This window comes from Caenorhabditis briggsae (assembly GCF_000004555.2).
Source record: "Caenorhabditis briggsae complete genome, chrV, whole genome shotgun sequence".
In the NCBI taxonomy this organism is placed as follows: Eukaryota; Metazoa; Nematoda; class Chromadorea; order Rhabditida; family Rhabditidae; genus Caenorhabditis; species Caenorhabditis briggsae.
In genome coordinates, this window is record NC_013488.2 from 17,891,639 (window position 1) to 17,912,817 (window position 21,179).

Genomic DNA, 21,179 nt, shown 5'->3' on the forward strand with positions numbered 1-21,179 from the left:
ATTTAGGCTCAAAATGTCAGAAATTTTAAGACAGATTCGAAAATCAATATAATGTTGCTTAAAATCTTCAAGAATTTCCAGAAATTTCATTTTCAGCATTCGACATGGTTCATCGTTGAAACATTGACTGAAACAGTTATGGGACAAATGGGACATTGGAATGTTCCTAAGCAAGAAATAAACATTGAAACCAAATTTTCAACAAATTTCCGACATTCTGAACCCAATTTTGACCATTTTGGAAAATTTCGATTTTTGGCTGAAATTTCAGAAAAATTCCAAAAATTTTAAAAATTCCCAAAAATCAAACTTCTCCAAATCCGGTCGTTTTTGGGCTCAAAATGTCAGAAATTTCATGAAAAATTCAAAAATCAATATAATTTTGCTTAGAATCTTCTAGAACTTCCAGAAACTTCATTTTCAGCATAGCACTCGACATGGTGCATCGTTTTATTGGCTTAAATCGCTTAAAAATCAATTTCCTGAAAATTTCAGCCTGTCTTGCCAGTTACATAACTTTTAAAACGTTAAAAACTTCAAAATGAGCCTAAACACGCCCTTATTCGCTTCACTTTGAAATCTCATGGGTCAGTGCGCCTTTAAAATTTTGGATTACTGTAGTTTTTCAAGATTCTATAAAACTAGGGCATGTTTATACTCATTTTGAAGCTCTCAACGTTCTAAATTCAAAAATTGTAGTTTCGAGTGTTTTGGTTTACTGTAGCAAAAGTTAGAACCCGTTCAAAAAACCTGAAAACTCAAAGTTCCCCAAATTCGGTCGTGTTTGGGCTCAAAATCTCTGAAATTTTATGAAAACTTCAAAAGCTCAAAAAATCAATAATTATCTCAACATTCCAGTTTCCACTTTTGCCTCCACATCGACATTTGCCACGTGGCATACAGTACCCCAGACTTCCTTATCAGCAATCATAACGACCAAAATAAGATCCGGATTTGATAATTGGAATCGTTGAGTGTGATTGATACGACGTTCCAGTATGGATCTTCTGGAAATTTCAGAAAAAAGTTTGAAATTTTCAGCAAAAATGGTCCATAATGGTCCATAATCGGTCGTTTTAGGCCGATTTTGACCGTTTTTGGACTATTTTGGCTTATTTTGAAGCCTAAATCGGCTTAAATTTGTCTGAATGAAGCCCAAATTTTTACATACATCTGTGTGGCTGCTCTTATCGGTTTATCGTCTGGAATCACATTGAACGTTGCCAAAATCCGCTGCAAATCGGGCTCCCCTTGACGATAGGTGAAGTGGAACGATGCACCATATCGATTTTTGGAGCGGAAGTTCTGGAAATTCCATAAGTTTCTAGTGGAAATGAACTAGATTTTTGGATTTGTCATAAAATTTCTGACATTTTGAGCCTAAATTTGGCTGGATCTGAAAAATTTTGATTTTGGGAATTTTTGAGCTAAAAATCGAAAAATTAGGAAAAATTAATTTTTATCAAAAGTACTCAATCTTGAGCTCAAAATTTTAAAAATTTAATGGAAAACTTGATTTTCGGCTCAATTTATGCTCAGGGTGTCTCCATGTCCCGTTTTGTCCCCTAAATGTCTATGTTTTGAGTTCAAAATTTGAAAAATTCAATTTTCATCAAAAATAATCAAATTGAGGTCCAAAATTTGAATTTTTTTGGTGAATTTATGACCTAGAGTGTCCCAATGTCCCATGTGTCCCCTAACTGTCCACCAAAAAATTTTCCCAAAAAATTGTTATTTTTTCGATTTTGTTAAAATTTCAGTTTTTTTACGGACATTTTTAATTTTTTGTTATTTTGTGCCTAGAATGTCTCAATGTCCCCCAACTGTCGAACTAGAAAACTCCCAAAAATCCAAAAAAATGTTTTTTTCAAAAAAATTTCTAATTCAATTTAGATCGAAAATAGTCGAATTGGGGTTCAAAATGTCTGAAATTTCATGAAAAATTTGAATTTGCAGTCAATTTTTGGGCCTAGGATGTCCCATTTTCCATAGGTGTCTAACATGAAAATATCAAAATTCAAAAAAAAAGTTTTTTTTGGTAATTTTTAAAATTCAATTTTCACCAAAAACAGTCGAATTAGGGTTCAAAATGTTCCAAATTTTATGAAAAATTTGAATTTTTTGTCAATTTTTAGCCTAGAATGTCCCTATGTCCCCTAACTGTCAAATTAACTTTTCCCCCCGAAATTCCAAAAAAATTTTTTTTCAAAATATTTAAAAGATCAATTTTCTTCAAAAATAGTCAAATTAGGGTTCAAAATGTCCCAAATTTTATGAAAAATTTAAATTTTTAATCAATTTTAAACCTTGAATGTCCTTATGTCCCCTAACTGTCGAATTAACTTTTCCCCCCGAAATTCCAAAAAAATTTTTTTTCAAAATATTTAAAAGATCAATTTTCTTCAAAAATAGTCAAATTAGGGTTCAAAATGTCCCAAATTTTATAAAAAATTCAAATTTTTGGCTCAAAATACCTGTATAACACTCCACAAGTCCTTCTCCTCCAAATCTCTGACGTGCATTTGAATTTCCGAAAAATGCCGAAAATCTTCAATTTTCAAATCCTCCGCCATCACTTCCATCCACAATTGCTCAGCTTTAATCCATTGCTCAGTTTTTGTAATTTCAGCCATTTGCCACGTGGCGTTTCTATCAGAAAACTCCAATTTTTTCAGATTTTTCGATTCGAACATTTTCAGAATTTCGGCAATTTCTTGCGGATTTTTGTGCCATTTTAAGTGCAAAATCTCGGTTTTTATCTGATTTTTTTGACCGGATGACGTCATCTGATTCAGAAGACGTTCACGGAATTCCATGGTACGATCCGGATGAGCAATGGGGTGATATTCTTTCAGAATGAAGTCGTTGATTATTGATTTCTTGCAATTTAACTTCTTTTGGGCGATTTTGAAATCGCTGAGCACAAAATCCAGGTCATCGGAGTCCGGATCCAAATTCTCCAGAAAAATCGATTTTTTGAATATCGATTTTTGATTTTTGCCGGGTAAATAGACGGATGGAGAAGCAGAAAACTCAATTTTCATATCGGATTCTCCCAAATTTTTGAAATATTTCACCGAGAAAACTGTGTCCCCATCGTTGGACCATGATAAAAATGAGTAATTTTCGTAGGTATTGATAGCCAGAGAATTCAGATTATTTGGAGAGATATCCACAATGTGCATGTCGAGTTTGGAGCATTTTCGAAGCGAGCAACTGGAATTTTTTTCCAAAATTTGACAGTTAAGGGACACATGGGACAAAGGGGACATTTGGGACCGAAATTTCGTATGAATTTGATTTTTTCACAGAATTTCTGACATTTTGAGCACTAATATGACCAGTTTTGAGCAATTTTGATTTTTTGAGATTTTTCAATTTTTTGCATTTTTTCAAATTTTTCAGAAATCAAAAATTTCCGAATATGGTCAAATTTGGGTTCAAAAATGTCGGAAATTTGATGGAAAATACGATTTCAGTAGTAGTTTCCAACTAAAAATGTCCCAACGTCCCATTTGTGTCCCCTAGATGTCTTCTCAGGATTTTAGAAAACAATTAATCTGAGACAAATGGGACAAATGGGACAAAGGGGACATTTGGGACCGAAATTTCGAATGAATTTGATTCATTTTTAGCACTAATATGACCAGTTTTGAGCAATTTTGATTTTTTGGAGTTTTGGAATTTTTCACCAAAAAACTAAATATTCCGAATATGGTCAAATTTGGGTTCAAAATCTCTGAAATTTTATGAAAAATCCAAATTTTTAAATGGTTCTTCGCCTAGTATGTCCCACTTGTCCCCAATCGTCCCCTAATTGTCATTTTCAAAATAAAAAAATTTTGGGCGAAAATCAAAATATTTAGAATATGGTCAAAATTGGGTTCAAAATGTTTGAAATTTCATGAAAACTATGATTAAAATGTTTATTTTCAATCAGGAATGTCCCAATGTCCCATTTGTCCCCTAACTGTCGAAGTCCAAATTTTCCAGAAATCCAAGAAAACTTTTTTCTGAATTTTCAAAATTTCCAATTTTCTCCGAAAATAGTCAAGTTTGGGGCCTAGAATGTCCCAATGGTCCCATTTGTCCCCTAACTGTCATTTTCCAAAAAATTTGAGACATGTTGTTTTTTTTGAATTTTCGAATTTGGACAGTTAGGGGACACATGGGACATTGGGACAGGCTTGAAAACATATAGACCAGATTTATCACAAAATTTCTGACATTTTGAGCCTAAACATGACCAATTTTGCAGAATTTTGATTTTTAGGAATTTTTGAAATTTTGAAAATTTTCAAATTTCCCGCCAAACCTTTCTACTCACCGACTTTTATAATCCAATTTTTGTACACATTTTGATTTGAAGTGTAATGGCAAATTCTGCCAAATCGGTTCCAGTTTGGACATTGTATTGGCTGAAAATTAAAAACTGAAAATTTGAAAAAATCGGGTTTTTTGAAATTTTAAGAATTCTAGGTCAAAAAATGGTTCCCAGAAAATTAATAACCAGAAAAAGTCACGAGTGAGAAAAAGATGAAGGAAAATATATATTGTGAAATAGAAAATTTTTCGAGAGAGAGAGAGAGAGAGAGATTTAGAGAAAAAAGAGGGAAAGGGGAGGAAAATGTGGTTTGTGTCCTCTTTCCGGGTGTCTGTTTGTTTGGAAAAGAGGCACAAACAGATGGGAAATGACAGAAAGTGTTCAATAGAGCGTATTTGCTTTTTTTTCCAGAAAAAAAATGGGAAAAAATGATGAAAAATGAGCCAAAATTGAGAAAATTAAAGGATAAATGGTGATATTGAGAAATGATGGTGGTTTTTAGGAATGCCAGCTCAAAGTTTAGAGTTTGAAATTATAAAATTCAAATTTTTCATAAAATTTCTGGCATTTTGAGCCCAAATTTGTCTACTTTTGGACAAAATTGAACATCTCCAAAAATTCCAAAAAAAATAATTAAAAACATTTTTTTTGGAAATTTTTGAGTTAGACAGTTATGGCACAAATGTGACATTCTAGGCACAAAATCATTGAAAATGTTGAATTTTTCATAAAATTTCTGACATTTTGAGCCTAAACTTGACTAGTTTTGGTGAAAATTGAGCATTTCCAAAAAATCCAAAATTTTTTTGGATTTTTTGGAAATTTTCGAGTCTTACAGTTAGGGGACAAATGGGACATTGGGACTGTCTAAACATGAAAATAAACAAAAAATCCAAATTTTTCACAAAATTTCCGACATTTTGAGTCCAAATTTGACTACTTTTGAACAAAATTGAACATCTCCAGAAATACCAAAAAATTCCAAATATTTTTGAAAACTTTCAAGTTCGACGGTTAGGGGACAAATGGGACATTGGGACTGTCTAAACATGAAAATAAACAAAAAATCCAAATTTTTCACAAAATTTCTGACATTTTAAGCCCAAACATGACCAAATTTGGAGGATATTGATTTTTTCGGAATTTTTGAATTTTTGAATTCTGAAATTTGATGAAAATCTAAATTTTCAGAAAGTAGTCAAATTCGTGCTTTAAATGTCGGAAATTTCTTGCTTATTAAAATTTCAACGTTAATTATATGCCTAGAATGTCCCAATTCTCCCATTTGTCCCCTAACTGTCATTATTGAAAAACAAATTTTTTCCGATTTTAGCGGTTTTTTGGGTTTCAAAACTTTGGAATCCAAAAAAGTTAAATTTCTGCAAACGTTCAAAACAGACAACAATAAGTTCCTAATATTTGAATTTCCGAATTCCCGGCGTTTAGAGCTTCGAAATGAGCCCGAACAAGCCATAATTTTGAAAATTCTGAAAATTTCAGATTTTTAAATGGGTCCTAACTTTGGCTACAGTAACCCAAACCACTTGAACATGCAATTTTTAAACTTAAAACGTTGAGAGCTTCAAAATGAGTATAAACAAGCCTAGTTTTGGAAAATTTCGAAAATCTACAGTAATCCCAGGGGCATGGACCCATGAAATTTCAAAGTGGAAAAAATATGGGCGTGTTTAGGCTCATTTTGAAGCTCTCGACGTTTTAAAAATGAAACATGTAATTTCAAGTGTTTTGGGTTACTGTAGCGAAAGTTAGAGGCTCATTTGAAAATCCCAAAAAAAACGAACATTTTCAAATTTTCCCCATTAAAGGTGTCGGCGTTCCGCCAAAAAGGCAATTAAAGGGTGATTATTTTCTCTGCGTCTCTTTTCTCTCTTGTCTGTCGACAGGTGTTTGTTTATGTCCCTTTGGCGGGACACCATGGCCATCTGCCAGAGCTCCGCCCCCTCTCTTTAGGGGTATAGAGCAACGCTATTTTCATTCTTATTATTAGCCTTCTCAATGGACCCTGACTGATTTTTGGGACCTTTTTTATTTTTCTGCTTATTCCTAGTTATTCTGAGAACCAGTGTGTATGGGTCCAGAATTACTAGAATTTTGATTTTTCTGAAATCGTAAGTTAAATTTTGGTCCCAAAATCCTCAAAACTTTGTGAATTTAGGAAAATTGAGTTTGCACCATTTAGAGCTTCAAAATGAGCTCAAACAAGCTAATGTTTGGAAATATTTTGAATATTTTAGATTTTCAAATGGGTCCAAACTTTTGCTACAGTAACCCAAAACAGCGTAACTACATATTTTTGAGTTCAATACGTTGAGAGCTTCAAAATGAGCCCAAACACACCCCTATTCGCTCCACTTCAAAATTTCTTGGGTCCCTGCGCCTGGGATTACTGTAGATTTTCAAAATTCTCCAAAACTAGGCATGTTTATACTCATTTTGAAGCTCTCAACGTTTCCTAAGATCAAATATTGTTATCTGACGTGTTTTCGGTTACTGTAGCAACAGTTATGGACCGTTGAAAATCTGAGAATTTTTCAAATTGTTCCAAATGTTGGCTTGTTTGGGCTCATTTGAAAGCTGTAAACGTCGGAAAATCAAATTTTCGAATTTCACACGCGCTTTACATTGTACATTCGATGTTCTTGCAGAATCTTCGACAGCGATCGATTTCGACAGAAGAGCTCCTCGTCTTCCTTCATCGCCCCATCGTCAATTCGGATTCGAGACAGGTAAGAGGTCAAAAAAGAATAAATTCATGGTGATAGAGTTGGTCCACACTTCTGAAATCGCTAGATCTTCTTTAGTTTTGAAGAACCATTTTCGGGGGGAAAATGGCAACGTCTCTAATGATACTTGCATTTTGAGCTCAATTATCTCAATTGCTATGAGAGATATCAAAAATCTTCCAACTGATAAAATATTTGTCATGATATCACAAACATTTTATTAGTTGACATTTTTTGGGTATCTCTTATAGAAATCGAGATAATTGAGCTCAAAGTGTTAATATAGTTGTTGCTGTTCAATGCAAAATTGTGGAGATATTTTTTTTTTTGAGTTCTTATAACAGCTCAAGTGTGTTTTCATCTTTAAAATTCTGAAGCTACATAGAATTGAAATTTGAGAGAGACAAGTTATTTCGTTTCAGCCATGCCATCGATCGACAATGTTGCTCCACGACCGTGGACGGAGAGAGAGAGTGGCATGTGCGTTATCTGAGCACTCAAAAGAATTCGCACTTCAAATGCGATGAGCCGGTGAGTGACTTTTTGGTTAATTTAGTTGTTAAACTAGGGAAATTTTACAGCGAATGAAGGCTGTCCATGTGGAGGACACGGTCAAGGTGGTTTGATGGCCTGAACGAAGCCAAGAGATTGATCGAAGCGGAACCATCTAAAGGAGGCTGGGTGAGGTATTTTCAAAAATGACCAGAATAGGTCGTGTTTGGGCTCATTCTGCTTGTTTCCACAAGTTGAACACAATGAGATAATTTTTGTTATTTCTGGAACAAAGCGAAAGGTTATGGTTGAATTTGAACTTTTTTGAAAAATTTCCAAATTTTTCAAACCTTTGTAACTTCTCGAATATTGTTCAAAACTTGAATATTTTAACATTTTTAAATTTGTCATGGCTAGACAATCAAAATGAGCCCAAACACGACTAGTTTTGGATGATTTTGAGAAATTCTGAAATTTTCCGGGTTCATGCGCCTTTAAATTTTGAAAATAATCAAAAAATGACCAAAATGGGTCGTGTTTAGGCTTATTTCAAAGCTGAAAATGTCAGAAATTCAAAAAATTAGGTTTTTGAGACATTTTCAACCTACAAAGTTAGATAAATTTCAAATTTTTCAATTAAAAAAAAAAGGTTTTTCAAAAAAATTTCTAATTACAGGAGTCCGCGGATATCAAGCTCCGGATGCCAACCCAGAGCAAAACACACGGAGTCACCAAGCTAGGCCTACAGAGAAATGGATCGGGATTGGTTTAAAATTTGATGTGAATGATTAATAAATATGTTAAATTTGAATTCAATGTGCCATTTTTTTGCTTCAAAATGAACTCATTTTCAGATTTTCCACCAGGCCCTAACGTTCGCTACAGTAACCCAAAACACTTCAAATATCAATATTTGAACTTAGAACGTTGAGAGCTTCAAAATAAGTATAAACAAGCCTAGTTTTTCAGAATTTTGAAAATCTACAGTAATCCCATGGGCAGGGACCCAAGAAATTTCGAAGCGGAGCGAATAGGGGCGTGTTTAGGCTCGTTTTGAAGCTCACAACGTTTTAAAATCAAAAATTAGTATTATGAGAAGTTTGGGTTACTGTAGCAAAAGTTAGGACCCGTTCGAAAATCCCAAAAAAACGAACATTTTCAAATTTTCCCCATTAAGGTGTCGGCGTTCCGCCAAAAAGGCAATTAAAGGGTGATTATTTTCTCTGCGTCTCTTTTCTCTCTTGTCTGTCGACACGTGTTTGTTCATGTCCCTTTGGCGGGACACCGACACCATCTGTCTAAACTCCGCCCCCTCCCTTTGGGGGTATAGAGAACCGCGCTATCTATTCTCATTATTAAACTTCCAATGGACCCTATCTGATTTTTGGGACCTTTTTTATTTTTCTGGTTATTCCTAGTTATTCTGAGACGGAGTGTGTATCTATCCAGATTTTCTATATTTTTGATTTTTACTGAAAATGTAAATGTTAGTTTTTTTTTGCTGAGAATATTCCAAAATTTAATTTCGAAAGTTAAAAAATTGAATTCGAGCCATTCAGAGCTTCAAAATGAGCCCAAACAAGCCAATATTCGGAAAATTTTGAAATTTCCAGATTTTCAAATGAGCCTCTAACTTTCGCTACAGTAACCCAAAACACTTGAAATTACAATTTTTGAGTTTAGAACGTTAAGCGCTTAAAAATAAGCCTAAACACGCCCCTATTCGCATCACTTCAAAATTTCATGGGATTACTGTAGATTTTCAAAATTCTCTAAACCTAGGCATGTTTATACTCATTTTGAAGCTCTCAACGTTTCAATTTCAAAAATTGTAGTTTCAAGTGTCTTGGGTTACTGTAGCAAAAGTTAGGGCCCATTTAAAAATCTGAAATTGACATGGTTGTATCTCACCAAACAATCCGATGATGCAAGTTGAAGTTCAGATGCCATGCAGAATGATGCTGTGGAAGAAATCCTGAGAACCGGAAGCTATGTGGAGCTGACTCTTTGGGTACAAATTGTGGAGAAGGCGGAGAAGATCGTCGTGGACAAAATCAAGGAGAACCTGGAGGAGAACGCCAACGTCGTCTAAAACATTGTTTTTGAGCCGTTTTTCTTCTATCTGTTCACTGTTGGCCTTTTGAATAAAAAACGATACTTGTCGTATTGACATGGTGACCATGTTCCTGATTACTCCACTGATGTCTCAAACAGGAAACAAAATAATTAGGTTCAAAAGAACTATTGTCTATTCAAAATAATCGCGCGGGTGAACGAGTAAAAAAACGTGTAGAGAGTCTTCAAACCTGTAGAGGCGCTGAAGAGACGCAGACATTTTTACTCGTTCACCCGCGCGATTATTTTGAATAGACAATATCTTTTTAAGGAGTTTCATTGGATTCAAAACTAAAAATTCAAGTCTATTTAAACGTGATGAAAACAAAAACTTAAAAAGAAACCAAGAAATTTGAAATTCTGAAAAAAATTGGTTTAGAAATCATTGACCTCTGGGAAAGTAATATAAAAGGAGAGGGAAATGAAAGGAACAATCAGTTCTCACCTTCTCCGGGCTCCAGAGAAGGTGACCCGGGGATTCTAAGCCCTGGGTCCTGGATCCAGGTGACCTGGATCCGGGTGACCTGGTCCGGGTGATTCAGAAATTCAGTAATTCTGATACTTAGAAGTGCAGAAATTCAGAAATTGAGAAACTCAAAAATTCAGAAATTCAGGAATTCAGAAAATCGTAAAACTTTGGAATTTCGAAAAAAATTTTGGTAGATCGAAAATTTCTAAAGTGTCCTTTTTGATCAAAGATCCAAAATTTCAGAGGCAATTTCAGTAAACTCTGAGAATGGAGAATCTGAAAAAGAAGAATTCTGGAAATTTGAAATTCCGAATAGAACACGTCACCCATATTCGGATTCATCGCTTTCTGATTATTGATTTATTTTTCTTGAAGTTTAAAAAATTTAATTTTTTTTTTCATTTTTCTCTATTTTTCATTTACTGTAATTTGTCTGAAAATGCTGTAAATATATTTTTCAATAATTTTTTTTTCTAAAATTCAGTATATAAAATTCCAAATCAGTAGCAGTGCCACATGTCTGAATTTCAAACAAAAAAAAATCAATAATTATTTTTAAAAAATTCAAAATTGGTAGACCGCAGTGCACAATTTCCGAGAATTCTGAAAATGAATTTTTAAACATTAAAAATTAAAATTTACAAACCTGGTCATGAAAATGGATAAGGAATGGGAAGCTGCACATTTTAGAGAATATGAAAAATCCAAAATCTGAAATTTTCAAAAAATTTAAAAAATCGGAAAATAAATGAATTTCCTACCTTAAATTACAAATAACCCGTTGCACATGTCCGGTAAGCAGTAGCCCGTCATTCTGAATTTTGAAAATTTCAAGCTGAGCAATCCTTCAAAAAATACCTAAATTTACCTTAAAACCCATAAAATGAGGGGTAAGGTGTAGGTGGGAAGTTGAATACTTTTGAATTTCTGAAAAATTGAATTTTGAAAAATCTGAAAGCTTCATCCCCCCCCCCCCCTGGGTCTCTGGGTCCCTGGGTCCCTGGGTCCCTGGGTCCCTGGGTCCCTGGGTCCCTGGGTTCTCTATTTTTCATTCTCAGCTGCCTTTTCAAATAACAAAATCTGCGTCTCCACTTTTTCAATACTATTTCTCTAATCTCCTATGATATCAGAGCCTTAAAGAGCACCCTGGCACCACCTGGCACCTGCTAGAGCATTAAAGAAAACATATGAGAGACGCAGAGAAAATTCTCTAGAGGCCCCGCCCACTTTTTCAGCGCGACTCTTCATTCTAGCTCTATTCGACGCCGTGGTTAGGTGTCTTTTTTTGATTTTTCTGATATTTGAACTATTTCTAATTTTTTTGAAGCTTCTAAAAATGAATGAAGCTTGTTTCAAATTCTTATTTTTCTGGAATTTTTAATTTTGAAAATATGGGTATCTAGGTGAGTTTTGAAGGTTTTTCAGATTTTCAGATTTTTCAAAATTCAATTTTTCAGAAATTCAAAAGTATTCAACTTCCCACCTACACCTTACCCCTGATTTTATGGGTATTACGGTAATTTTTGGTCTTTTTTGAAGGATTCCTCAGCTTAAAGTTTTCAAAATTCAGAATTACGGGCATCTGCCAGACAGACAGCTGCAACGGGTTTTTTGGAATTGAAGGTAATTTTGAATTTTTGAATTTTCGAATTTTTCGAAGTTTCAGATTTTCCAAGATGCGCAACTTCCCAATTTTTTGAACATTTCTTGCTCAGTTTTTCAGGCAATTCTAGTTTTTTTTTAAAGGATTGCTCATCTTAATTTTTTTTTTTGAAAATTTTTTTCCAAATTTTCTTTTTTCAGCCCTCTTTTTCAAAAGATTGCTCAGCTTTAATTTTTCGGAATTTCAGAATTACGGGCTACTGTTACACCGACATGTGCAACGGGTTTTTTGGAATTTAAGGTAGGAAATTTATTTATTTTCCGATTTTTTAAATTTTTTGAAAATTTCAGATTTTGGATTTTTCATATTCTCTAAAATGTGCAGCTTCCCATTCCTTATCCATTTTCATGACCAGGTTTGTAAATTTTAATTTTTAATGTTTAAAAATTCATTTTCAGAATTCTCGGAAATTGTGCACTGCGGTCTACCAATTTTGAATTTTTTAAAAATAATTATTGATTTTTTTTTGTTTGAAATTCAGACATGTGGCACTGCTACTGATTCGGAATTATATATATATATATTTTTTTTAAAAATAAAATTAGATTTTTTAAATTTTGTTGATTTTTGTCGAACTTTCAGAATTTACAGAAATTCAGAAATTTGGAAAATCTGAAATTTTAAAAACATTTCCCAAATCCCAAAAAACCAAAAAAATTGAAAATCATTGAATTTTTCAAATCCTTTTAAAATTTGAATTTTCATAGATTCTTTTAAAACCAAAAATCTGGAAATTCTAAAAGTTTACAAATATGCTAAAATCCCTAAAATCATGAGAGCTCTACAAACCCAAAAAATCCTAGATTTTTTTCCCCAGAATTTCAGGAACCCTAGCTTTCTTCAGTTATTTTTTGATTTTCAGAATATTCGAATTTTCAAGATTCACGGATTTTTGGAATCCGAGAAATCCCAAATTCCAAAAATCCCTTCTCATCCCTATAAACCAAAAGATAAGAGTCCCCCTCCCATGAAACCTTTCTCTGCGTCTCTTCTAATTTCTCGTCTCTAATTTTGTCCGTGCCAGGGGGCACCCAACTGAATTCGGGGCCCTAAATTTTTTTTCTTGATTTTTTTGAATATTTTTTATAGATATGGTGAGTTTTTTTTTTAATTAGTAGAATTAAAAAATAAAAATTAATTTCAGAAATTCAAATTAAAAAAAAAAAAAATATTATTTCAGGTTCAACGGGTCTAATTATAATTTATTGGAATTGCATATCAATTTAAAAATAATGGTAGGATTTTAAATTTGAATTTTTTCCTAGAAATTCAAATAAATTTTCAGATTCCGCATCATTTTTTTTAATCATATAGAAACAAAACTTCTGAAAAAAAAATTTTTTGGTATTTTTTTAATGGTCTCAGAGCTTCTAGACATTAAAAAACTACTAAAAACCTATTTTGAACCCATAAAATCATCGAAAACGGTAATTTTTGAACATTTTGAGTTTTGATGCCCAGATGGCCTAGTGGGGTTTTACCCTAATTTTTATCAATCTCAACACCAAAGTTCGATTCCTCTAGGTGCCAAAAATTTTTTGATTTTTGTTGGGACCTTGGAAAATGCGTTTTTATCCGTTTTGGATGCTTGGAACGCTTTTTAGAAGAAGTTGTGCAACAATTTTGCTTAAAACTCATAAAAGCTCAAAACGGGATTCTACCGTAGTTTTTTGTAGGATCGATTTTTTTAAAAATTGAATAGAATTTATTCGAATTCCTGCCGCTGAGAGTTTTCAATGAGCCCAAACATGACTAGGTTCCGTCCACTTTGAGATTTCCACTGAACACGCGACGCACGACCGCGACGCGTCGGAAAAATGAAAGTGGGCGGAGCCTAGTCGTGTTTGGGCTCATTTTGAAGCTCTCAGCGTGCAGAGCTCAAAATTTCGTTCAATTTTTGAAAATGTGGAATTACTCAACAGGGAGTGACAAAGAAAAAATCTGCAACCGTCTAGCTTAGCGGTTTCTGGCTTGTAACTTTGCTCATGTTCAAGCTACAAATTTGATTTTAATACCTATCGATTTGAAATTGAATTTTACATCAAAATAATTTCCGAAAATGTTTCAGAGAATGCGTATTTCGGATTTCGAGGACCGGGGTACTACTATAAATTCGATGAGGCCAAGACGGCAGCTTGGAGCTACAATTTGTGTTTTGAAGTCACATTGGACATGATTTATTCGAAAAAAACGTCCGCTAAAATTGAAGTTCTGATGAAAAAAGCGGAGGAGGAGCAGGTATGGGAACTACCGTAAAACCTGTAATAGAAGGGCCCCCACAGTGTCAAGTTTGAACTTAATTATCTCAGCTCCTATAAGAGATATCAAAAATGTGTCAACTGATAAAATGTATAGAATATTATGATAAACAATTTATCAGTTGACAAATTCTTGATATCTTTATCAGGAACCGAGATACATGGGCTCAAAGTTGAAAATTAGGGACCCTTCTATAACAGGTTTGTGTGCCTTATCGACAAAAATTGCTATTGATCGCCGGAATTACTAGTAAAAAATCGCATCTCATCTTTTTTTTTCTAGGCCATCTGACCTGGTGGCCTAATTTTTCCTACATGAATTTTCTAGGCCACCAAACTTTTTGACCTGAAAATGATCTGATGTTAACATGGTGTGTTTTTAAGCCATTTTAACATGGTGGCCTAACTTTTGCAATATGAGTTTTCTAGGCCGCCAATCTTTTTGGCCTAGAAATGGTCAGATATTCACCTGGTACGTTTTCTAAGCCATTTTGGAATGGTGGCCTAACATTTGCAAGTTGAGTTTTCTAGGCCACCAACTTTTTTTGCTTAAAAATGATCAGATATTCATTTGGTATGTTTTCTAGTCCATTTTTACATGGTGGCCTAGAAAACTCCACGCGCGAAAGTTAGGCCACCATGTTAAAATGACCTAAAAACACACCAGGTGAACATCAGATCATTTCTAGACTAAAAAGAATCGTGGCCTAGAAAATTCATGTTGTGAAAGTTGGGCCACCAAGCCAGATAGCCTATAAAGTTTGCCTGGGTAAGCTCTTCCATCATTCTAGACGTCCTAGGAAAAAAATGGTAACGATACGATTTTTTACAAGTAATTCCGGCGGTTCATAGCAATTTTTGTCGACAATTTGTCGACAATTTGTCGATAAATTTGTCGATAAATTGTCGACAAACAGCATTTTTATCGACAAATTTATCGACAAATTGTCGATAAATTTCCGATAAATTTACCGGTAAATCTGTCGATAAATTTGTCGAAAAGGGCGTTTGTCGACAAATCATTTGTCGATAAGGCACACTGGTGTCAACTGATAAAATGTATAAGATATTATGATAAACAATTTATCAGTTGACAAATTTTTTATATCTTTAACAGGAACCGAGATAAATTGGCTCAATGTTGATAATTAGGGAGCCCTTCTATTACAGGTATTACGGAAACATTTTTTTACAAAATCAGAAAAAAAAAATTTCAGACGCAAATCCCGCACACCGTCATTCAAGATCGATTCGAGCTCCTGGTTAGAGAATGTGCGGCTCACGGACATGTGAACATTCCTCTGATTTGATTAAAATTTTAGCATTTCGAATTTTTGAAATTTCTGAATTTTCTAAACTTTTAAAGGTTGTTCTAAATATCTGAAATCCTTTGGTTGGCTTCCAATCTGAACTTCTGAACTTCAAATAAAAAACGAATTTTTTGTTTTTATTAAATTCTTCATTAAAGCTTATAATATCAATAAATAAAATAAATAACTGTAAAACCTGTTATAGAAGGGTCTCTAATTTTCAACTTTGAGCCCATGTATCTCATTTGCTGTAAGAGATATTGAAAAGCGATCTACTGATAATATGTTTATCATAATATCCTTTACATTTTATCAGTTTACACATTTCTGATATCTCTTATAGGAACTGAGATAATTGAGCTCAAACTTGACAGTGGCAGCGGAATGCCCTTTTATTACAGGTTTCACGGAAACTAAAAAAAAATTTTCTCAAAAAAAAGTTCTAATCACAAAACTGCTCGCACTCGGCTCGCGTCCTCGGATGGGGGACATTCTGTTGTTTCTGGAAAAAAAAATATTTTGGATTACTGTAGCTGAGTACTTACCAAACAATATCCGTATGGGAATGACTGACAGGCTCCGCCCACTTTTTCCCATCGATACACAAATTGAGATGGAGCACCATTGGGGCATAGAAGGCGGTATGGAGTGGCAGAACAGGATACGGTATCTGAATTTGAACGGTTTGGCGGGAATTTGAATTTTTGAAATAGAAAAAATTTCAAAAAAAATTTTTTTTGTTCGATTTTTTCAAATTTTCAAAATTTTGTAACTTCGTCAATTTTTCATATTTTTTATTGATTTTAGGTTCAAAAAGTCTGAATTTTTTCGGGCTTTCAGATAAAATAACATTCAAAATAAAAAATTTTGATTTTCATGAGTAAACGCGCTCCAATGATAACCAGCTAGAAATTCGTCGTTTCAGACTTAAAACCCTATTTTTTGGATTTTTAAAGTTTTTTTTTTGCAAGCTTTATTTTTTTTTCAATTGAAAATATGAAAATTTTCTGAATTTAACCCCAAAAAAATTAATTTTGAAATTTTTGAAACAAATTTTCAAAAAAAAATTTTTTTTCCAATTTTTTCCAAATTTCAAAATTTTGTAACTTTGTCAATTTTTTTTAATATTTTTTCTTGATTTTTATATCAAAATGTGTAAAATTTTTCGATTTTTGCGATTTTTAGAGTTTAACTCACCTTTATTTCTCTGATAAAATCGCTCAAAACTCTCTCCCATCGATTTTAGACTTTTTGAATTTTTCTCACTTCTCTGTTGTCTCTCGATTTTCACCGTTATTTTGTTCTCTTGCAGATTTTCTTCTGAATTTTCGTTTTCCTCAAAAACTCCAGATTCCAGCGTCTCAGATTCTAGAATTCCAGAACCCCCAGAAATCTTAGAAGACGTCCCGGACCCTTCCACGTCTCCATCGTCATTCAGAATTTCCAAAATATCCGAGGTTCCTGTAGGTACCGTAATCCCATCGTCTTGATTAGTGGTGAGCAATTGATTCTCGTCGATTTCAATCAGTTTTTCAATTGGTTTTCTGTCGGATTTCACATGAATTTGATGTACCAAATCCGTGGGCGGTTCGATGGCAAATGGGCGGCCTCTGATGTGTTTGGACTCCTGAATGACGTCATCAATGGCGATTTGGGCGGCTGAAAATAGGAAAATTGAAAATTACGAAAAAGGGCTTCAAAATGAGTATAAACTTGATTTATTTGAAGTTTCGAAAATTTTCAAAAAATTGAAAAAAAAATTTTAGCCAAAAATTTTTTTTTTCAATTTTCAATATTTTTTAATTTTTGTAAAATTGTCTATTTGCAATATTTTTTATTGATTTTTATATCAAATTGTGTAAAATTCTGCGGCCTTTCATTTAATATAGAACTCGTTAATCTTCATAAATTTCAAAAGTCAGAAAATGCGCTCCAATGAGAACATCTTCAAAATCTGGCTATTTCAAGTTTAAAACCTCATAACTCGCTTCATTTTTGTTCTTTTTGCCTAATTTTTTTTCGGAAAATGATCCAATTTTTACCAAAAATTAATTTATGCAACAAAAATATAAGTTAAAATTTTGATTTGTGTGCAAACGCGCCCCATTTACACTCTCTTTGACTTTACCCACCATTTGGCACCACTGGCAACTCATTTGGTACTTCAACATTGCTCAGCTCATTTCGACCCAATTTTTCCAGTGCCTCCTTGACTTTTGCCACGTCGCACCTCTCCTCACATTCCTCCTTTGTCCGTAGAGCGAGTTTGCCTAACGGATCATCCTCACACATTCCAAATGGATACATCTCGCAAGCCAAGGTCTGTATATCGAAATACCATTTTGCTAGTGGCTGGGACGTTGAGTTGGAGCATGAAATTCTATAAAAATTTAGGTTTTTATTTGAAATTCAGAAAAAAAACAGACTTATACGGAAACCGCTCACACGACACTGTTCTTTCCAGTTCGGCGGAACTTTCCAATTGGAATTGAAGGTTTTTTGGGTGTCCTGACTGTAAAAAATGACTTTAAATATCGGATACGAGTCTAAAAATAACAGGGATACCGTACACATAGCAGCAAAAAAAAAGAAAAAATAGAAACTTCCCATGCCGGGAATCGAACCCGGGCCGCGTGGGTGAAAACCACGAATCCTAACCACTAGACCACATGGGAGGACGAGAGAGAGGGTGGTGGAGTGCGTATAAGAAGGGCGGAGGAGGGGGAACTCACCGAGGCGGCGGGGGAGGAGAGCGAGTGAGAAATTGCTGTTGTGTTGGGGCAGCAGTGCTGGAAAGTAAGTAGGTCTAAAAAGGTGTTTTGAACTATTTTTGTAGGTTTTAAAATGAAAAAATCAAGTTTTTCAGGGAAAATTAACCCAGAAAGCTACAAAAAAGAGAAAGAGACAAATTTTTAGAATCATTTTTTCTCCATTAAATTTTTAAAATCTTTTTTAAACTTTTTTCAAATTTTTAAACATTTTTAAACTCAAAATACCTGATTTTCACAATAAAAAGTGTCCGGACAACCTCTTGCACATTCAAACACCCGCAAATTTTCATCCAGAAGTGGTCGATGACCATTGACGCATTTTAGGTCTGAAAATTTGGGTTTTTGGCTGAAAATGGATTTCCATCAGAAAATTGTATTTTTTAAGTGTTGAATTTGAATTCAGGAGTTTAATAGCGTCATTTTGAGTATAAACACGACCTGGTTTGAAAAAGTTCATTATCAATCCAATTTTCAAAATGGTGGCCTAGAAATACAAGTTTTGAAAAATCGGCCAGACAAAAATTTTATGTGTTCGACGTTATTTTTTATGCTGAGCTCAAATCTGTTTTCAGAATTCAAAAGTATAAATTTTGAGCCGAGTTACAGCGATTCGAAAGTGGTGGCCTAGAAAATCAAATTTCGAAAAACTCGGCCACCAAAATAAAGTATGTGTATCAAACGTAGTTTTTTATGGTGAGCTCGAATCTGTTTTTAAATTTTAGAAATACCGATTTTGAGCCAAGTTACAGCGATTTGTAACCAGTGGCCTAGAATTACCAAAAACTAGGCCATGGGTTACAAAATGCTGTAACTCGCTTTAAAATTGGATTGTTCGAAATCAGAAAAATGCTTTGAACTTCAAAAACTGTGACACATATTTTCTGATTTTCGGCAACCATGTTCCGATGGCCTAGAATGCCCAAAAATTGAATTTCTAGGTCACCACTTTGAAATCGCTGTAACTCGCTTCAAAATTGGAATTTTTGAAATCTGAAAAATTTATTAAGTTGCAAAAAACAAGACGAACAATTTCATGTAAAATAATTTAAAGCCTCAGTATTTCTAGGCCACCAATTTGGATTTCTAGGCCACCACTCTCAAATCGCTGAAACTTGGCCTCAAATTAATATTTTTCGATTTTAAAACCTGGGGTTTTTTATACAACTTCTAATCTATTCTCCCATAAATTTTTGATCTCCAAATTCAAAAGATCGGGAACGTTCGGCCGGAAAACTAATTGGATTCGGCCAGAACCAGAGGTTCAAGTACTTCTTGACTTCATTTTTCGGATTTCTCACCTTTTGTAGTCTTTGTAGTCTCTAAAGCAGCAATTTCAGTCAAGAATATAAGTATTGGAATAAAGTTTATTAACATTTTTCGATCTAAAAAATTCCAATAAATGTGGAATTCTATGCGAAGAAAGCCAACAATGAGGAGCGGGAGATGACAGAACATTTAGGCTCCGCCCACTTTTTACGGGATGTGTATCTAATAAACAAATCTCCCTGCCTCCTGTTCTGGTCGGTTTGCAACAATTATGAAGAATTGCCTCTTGAGAATTTTTCCTTTTTATTTTTATTTTCTAAAAGCCAACCAAAAAAATTTTCTGATTCATAAAAGTCGATCGGAAGTGCTCTATTGTTGATTCGAAACGAATAAAGATTAGCTTTTGGAATCTTTGGAACGGTTTTGTTGGACCAAGACACAAGTGGCCTAGAAAAACCAATTTTAAGCCGAGTTACAGCGATTTGAAAGTGGTGGCCTAGAAAACCAAAGTTTTTGGAAAACTCGGCCACCACAAACCAATACATGTGTCTGACGTGGTTTTTTTCGCTGAGCTTAAATCTGTTTTTTAATTTCGAAAATTCCCATTTTGAAGCGAGTTACAGCGTTTTGTAGCACATGGCCTAGTTTTTGAAATTTCTAGGCCACGAGTTACAAACCGCTGTAACTCGCCTCAAAATCGATAGTTTTGAAATCTGAAAATTGGAGAGTACTGCTGAAAACGTGACGAATATTTTCATATGCTCAGTGACCCATTGTTCAGTGGCCGAGTTTTTCAAAAACTTGGTTTTCTAGGCCACCAGATTCAAATCGCAGTAACTCAGCTTAACGTTTATATTTTTCAGGTATTCAAGTTGTATTCAGTTGGCCAGAACATGTCACACATTTTGAAGTTAAACATAGTCTAGCTTTTGGAATCTTTGGAACGGTTTTGTTGAACCAAGACACAAGTGGCCTAGAAAAACCAATTTTAAGCCGAGTTACAGCGATTTGAAAGTGGTGGCCTAGAAAACTAAAAGCAAGGCTGTGTATCATTTTAAAACGTGTAAAATGTTCTGGCAAACTGAACATACTTTGAATATCTTAAAAATTCCAACTTTGAGCAGAGTTACAGCGATTTGAATATGGTGGCCTAGAAAACCAAGTTTTTGAAAAACTCGGCCACTGAATAATAAGTTACTGAGCATATGGAAATATGCGTCACGTTTTCAGCAGTACTCTAAAATTTTCAGATTTCAAAAATACCGATTTTGAAGCGAGTTACAGCGATTTGTAACCCATGGCCTAGTTTTTTGAAATTTCTAGGCCATGGACTACAAAACGCTGTATCTCGCTTCAAAATTGAAGTTTTTGAATTCTCAAAATTGCATTGAACGTCGAAAATTGAAACACATATTTTAAAATTGTCAATGGCCGAGTTTTTCCAGAATTTGGATTCCTAGGTCACCAAGAAAATGATGCTAAGGTAGCCTAGAAAAACCAATTTTTTAAAATTCTAGACTATGTTTAACTTCAAAATGTGTGACATGTTCTGGCCAACTGAATACAACTTGAATACCTGAAAAATATAAACGTTAAGCTGAGTTACTGCGATTTGAATCTGGTGGCCTAGAAAACCAAGTTTTTGAAAAATTCGGCCACTGAACAATGGGTCACTGAGCATATGAAAATATTCGTCACGTTCTCAGCAGTACTCTCCAATTTTCTGATTTCAAAACTATCGATTTTGAAGCGAGGTTACAGCGGGGT

General features: G+C 34.1%; 4 protein-coding genes and 1 non-coding gene across 5 annotated transcripts; 2 read left to right on the plus strand and 3 right to left on the minus strand.

Annotated features, from left to right (window-relative positions):
* Positions 1 to 841: 841 nt before the first annotated feature.
* On the minus strand, positions 842 to 4,410 carry CBG20515 (the record flags this gene model as incomplete). The annotated part of the gene is made up of 4 exons (XM_002647716.2): positions 842 to 1,007; positions 1,172 to 1,305; positions 2,475 to 3,216; positions 4,328 to 4,410. 4 exons carry the CDS (start codon positions 4,408 to 4,410, stop codon positions 842 to 844), a joined length of 1,125 nt encoding a protein of 374 aa, XP_002647762.2.
* A 2,568-nt stretch (positions 4,411 to 6,978) lies between these two features.
* CBG20516 lies at positions 6,979 to 9,652 on the plus strand (the record flags this gene model as incomplete). The annotated part of the gene is made up of 3 exons (XM_002647717.1): positions 6,979 to 7,071; positions 7,491 to 7,548; positions 9,504 to 9,652. 3 exons carry the CDS (start codon positions 6,979 to 6,981, stop codon positions 9,650 to 9,652), a joined length of 300 nt encoding a protein of 99 aa, XP_002647763.1.
* On the plus strand, positions 7,666 to 8,332 carry CBG20517 (the record flags this gene model as incomplete). The annotated part of the gene is made up of 2 exons (XM_002647718.1): positions 7,666 to 7,749; positions 8,237 to 8,332. The coding sequence occupies 2 exons, from the start codon at positions 7,666 to 7,668 to the stop codon at positions 8,330 to 8,332; spliced, it is 180 nt and encodes a 59-aa protein (XP_002647764.1).
* A 6,165-nt stretch (positions 9,653 to 15,817) lies between the features above and the next one.
* CBG20520 lies at positions 15,818 to 19,520 on the minus strand (the record flags this gene model as incomplete). The annotated part of the gene is made up of 7 exons (XM_045238508.1): positions 15,818 to 15,877; positions 15,921 to 16,045; positions 16,573 to 17,034; positions 17,508 to 17,755; positions 17,821 to 17,921; positions 18,372 to 18,472; positions 19,445 to 19,520. The coding sequence occupies 7 exons, from the start codon at positions 19,518 to 19,520 to the stop codon at positions 15,818 to 15,820; spliced, it is 1,173 nt and encodes a 390-aa protein (XP_045097069.1).
* CBG28323 lies at positions 17,979 to 18,050 on the minus strand. The gene has a single exon. It is a non-coding gene (tRNA).
* Positions 19,521 to 21,179: the final 1,659 nt, after the last annotated feature.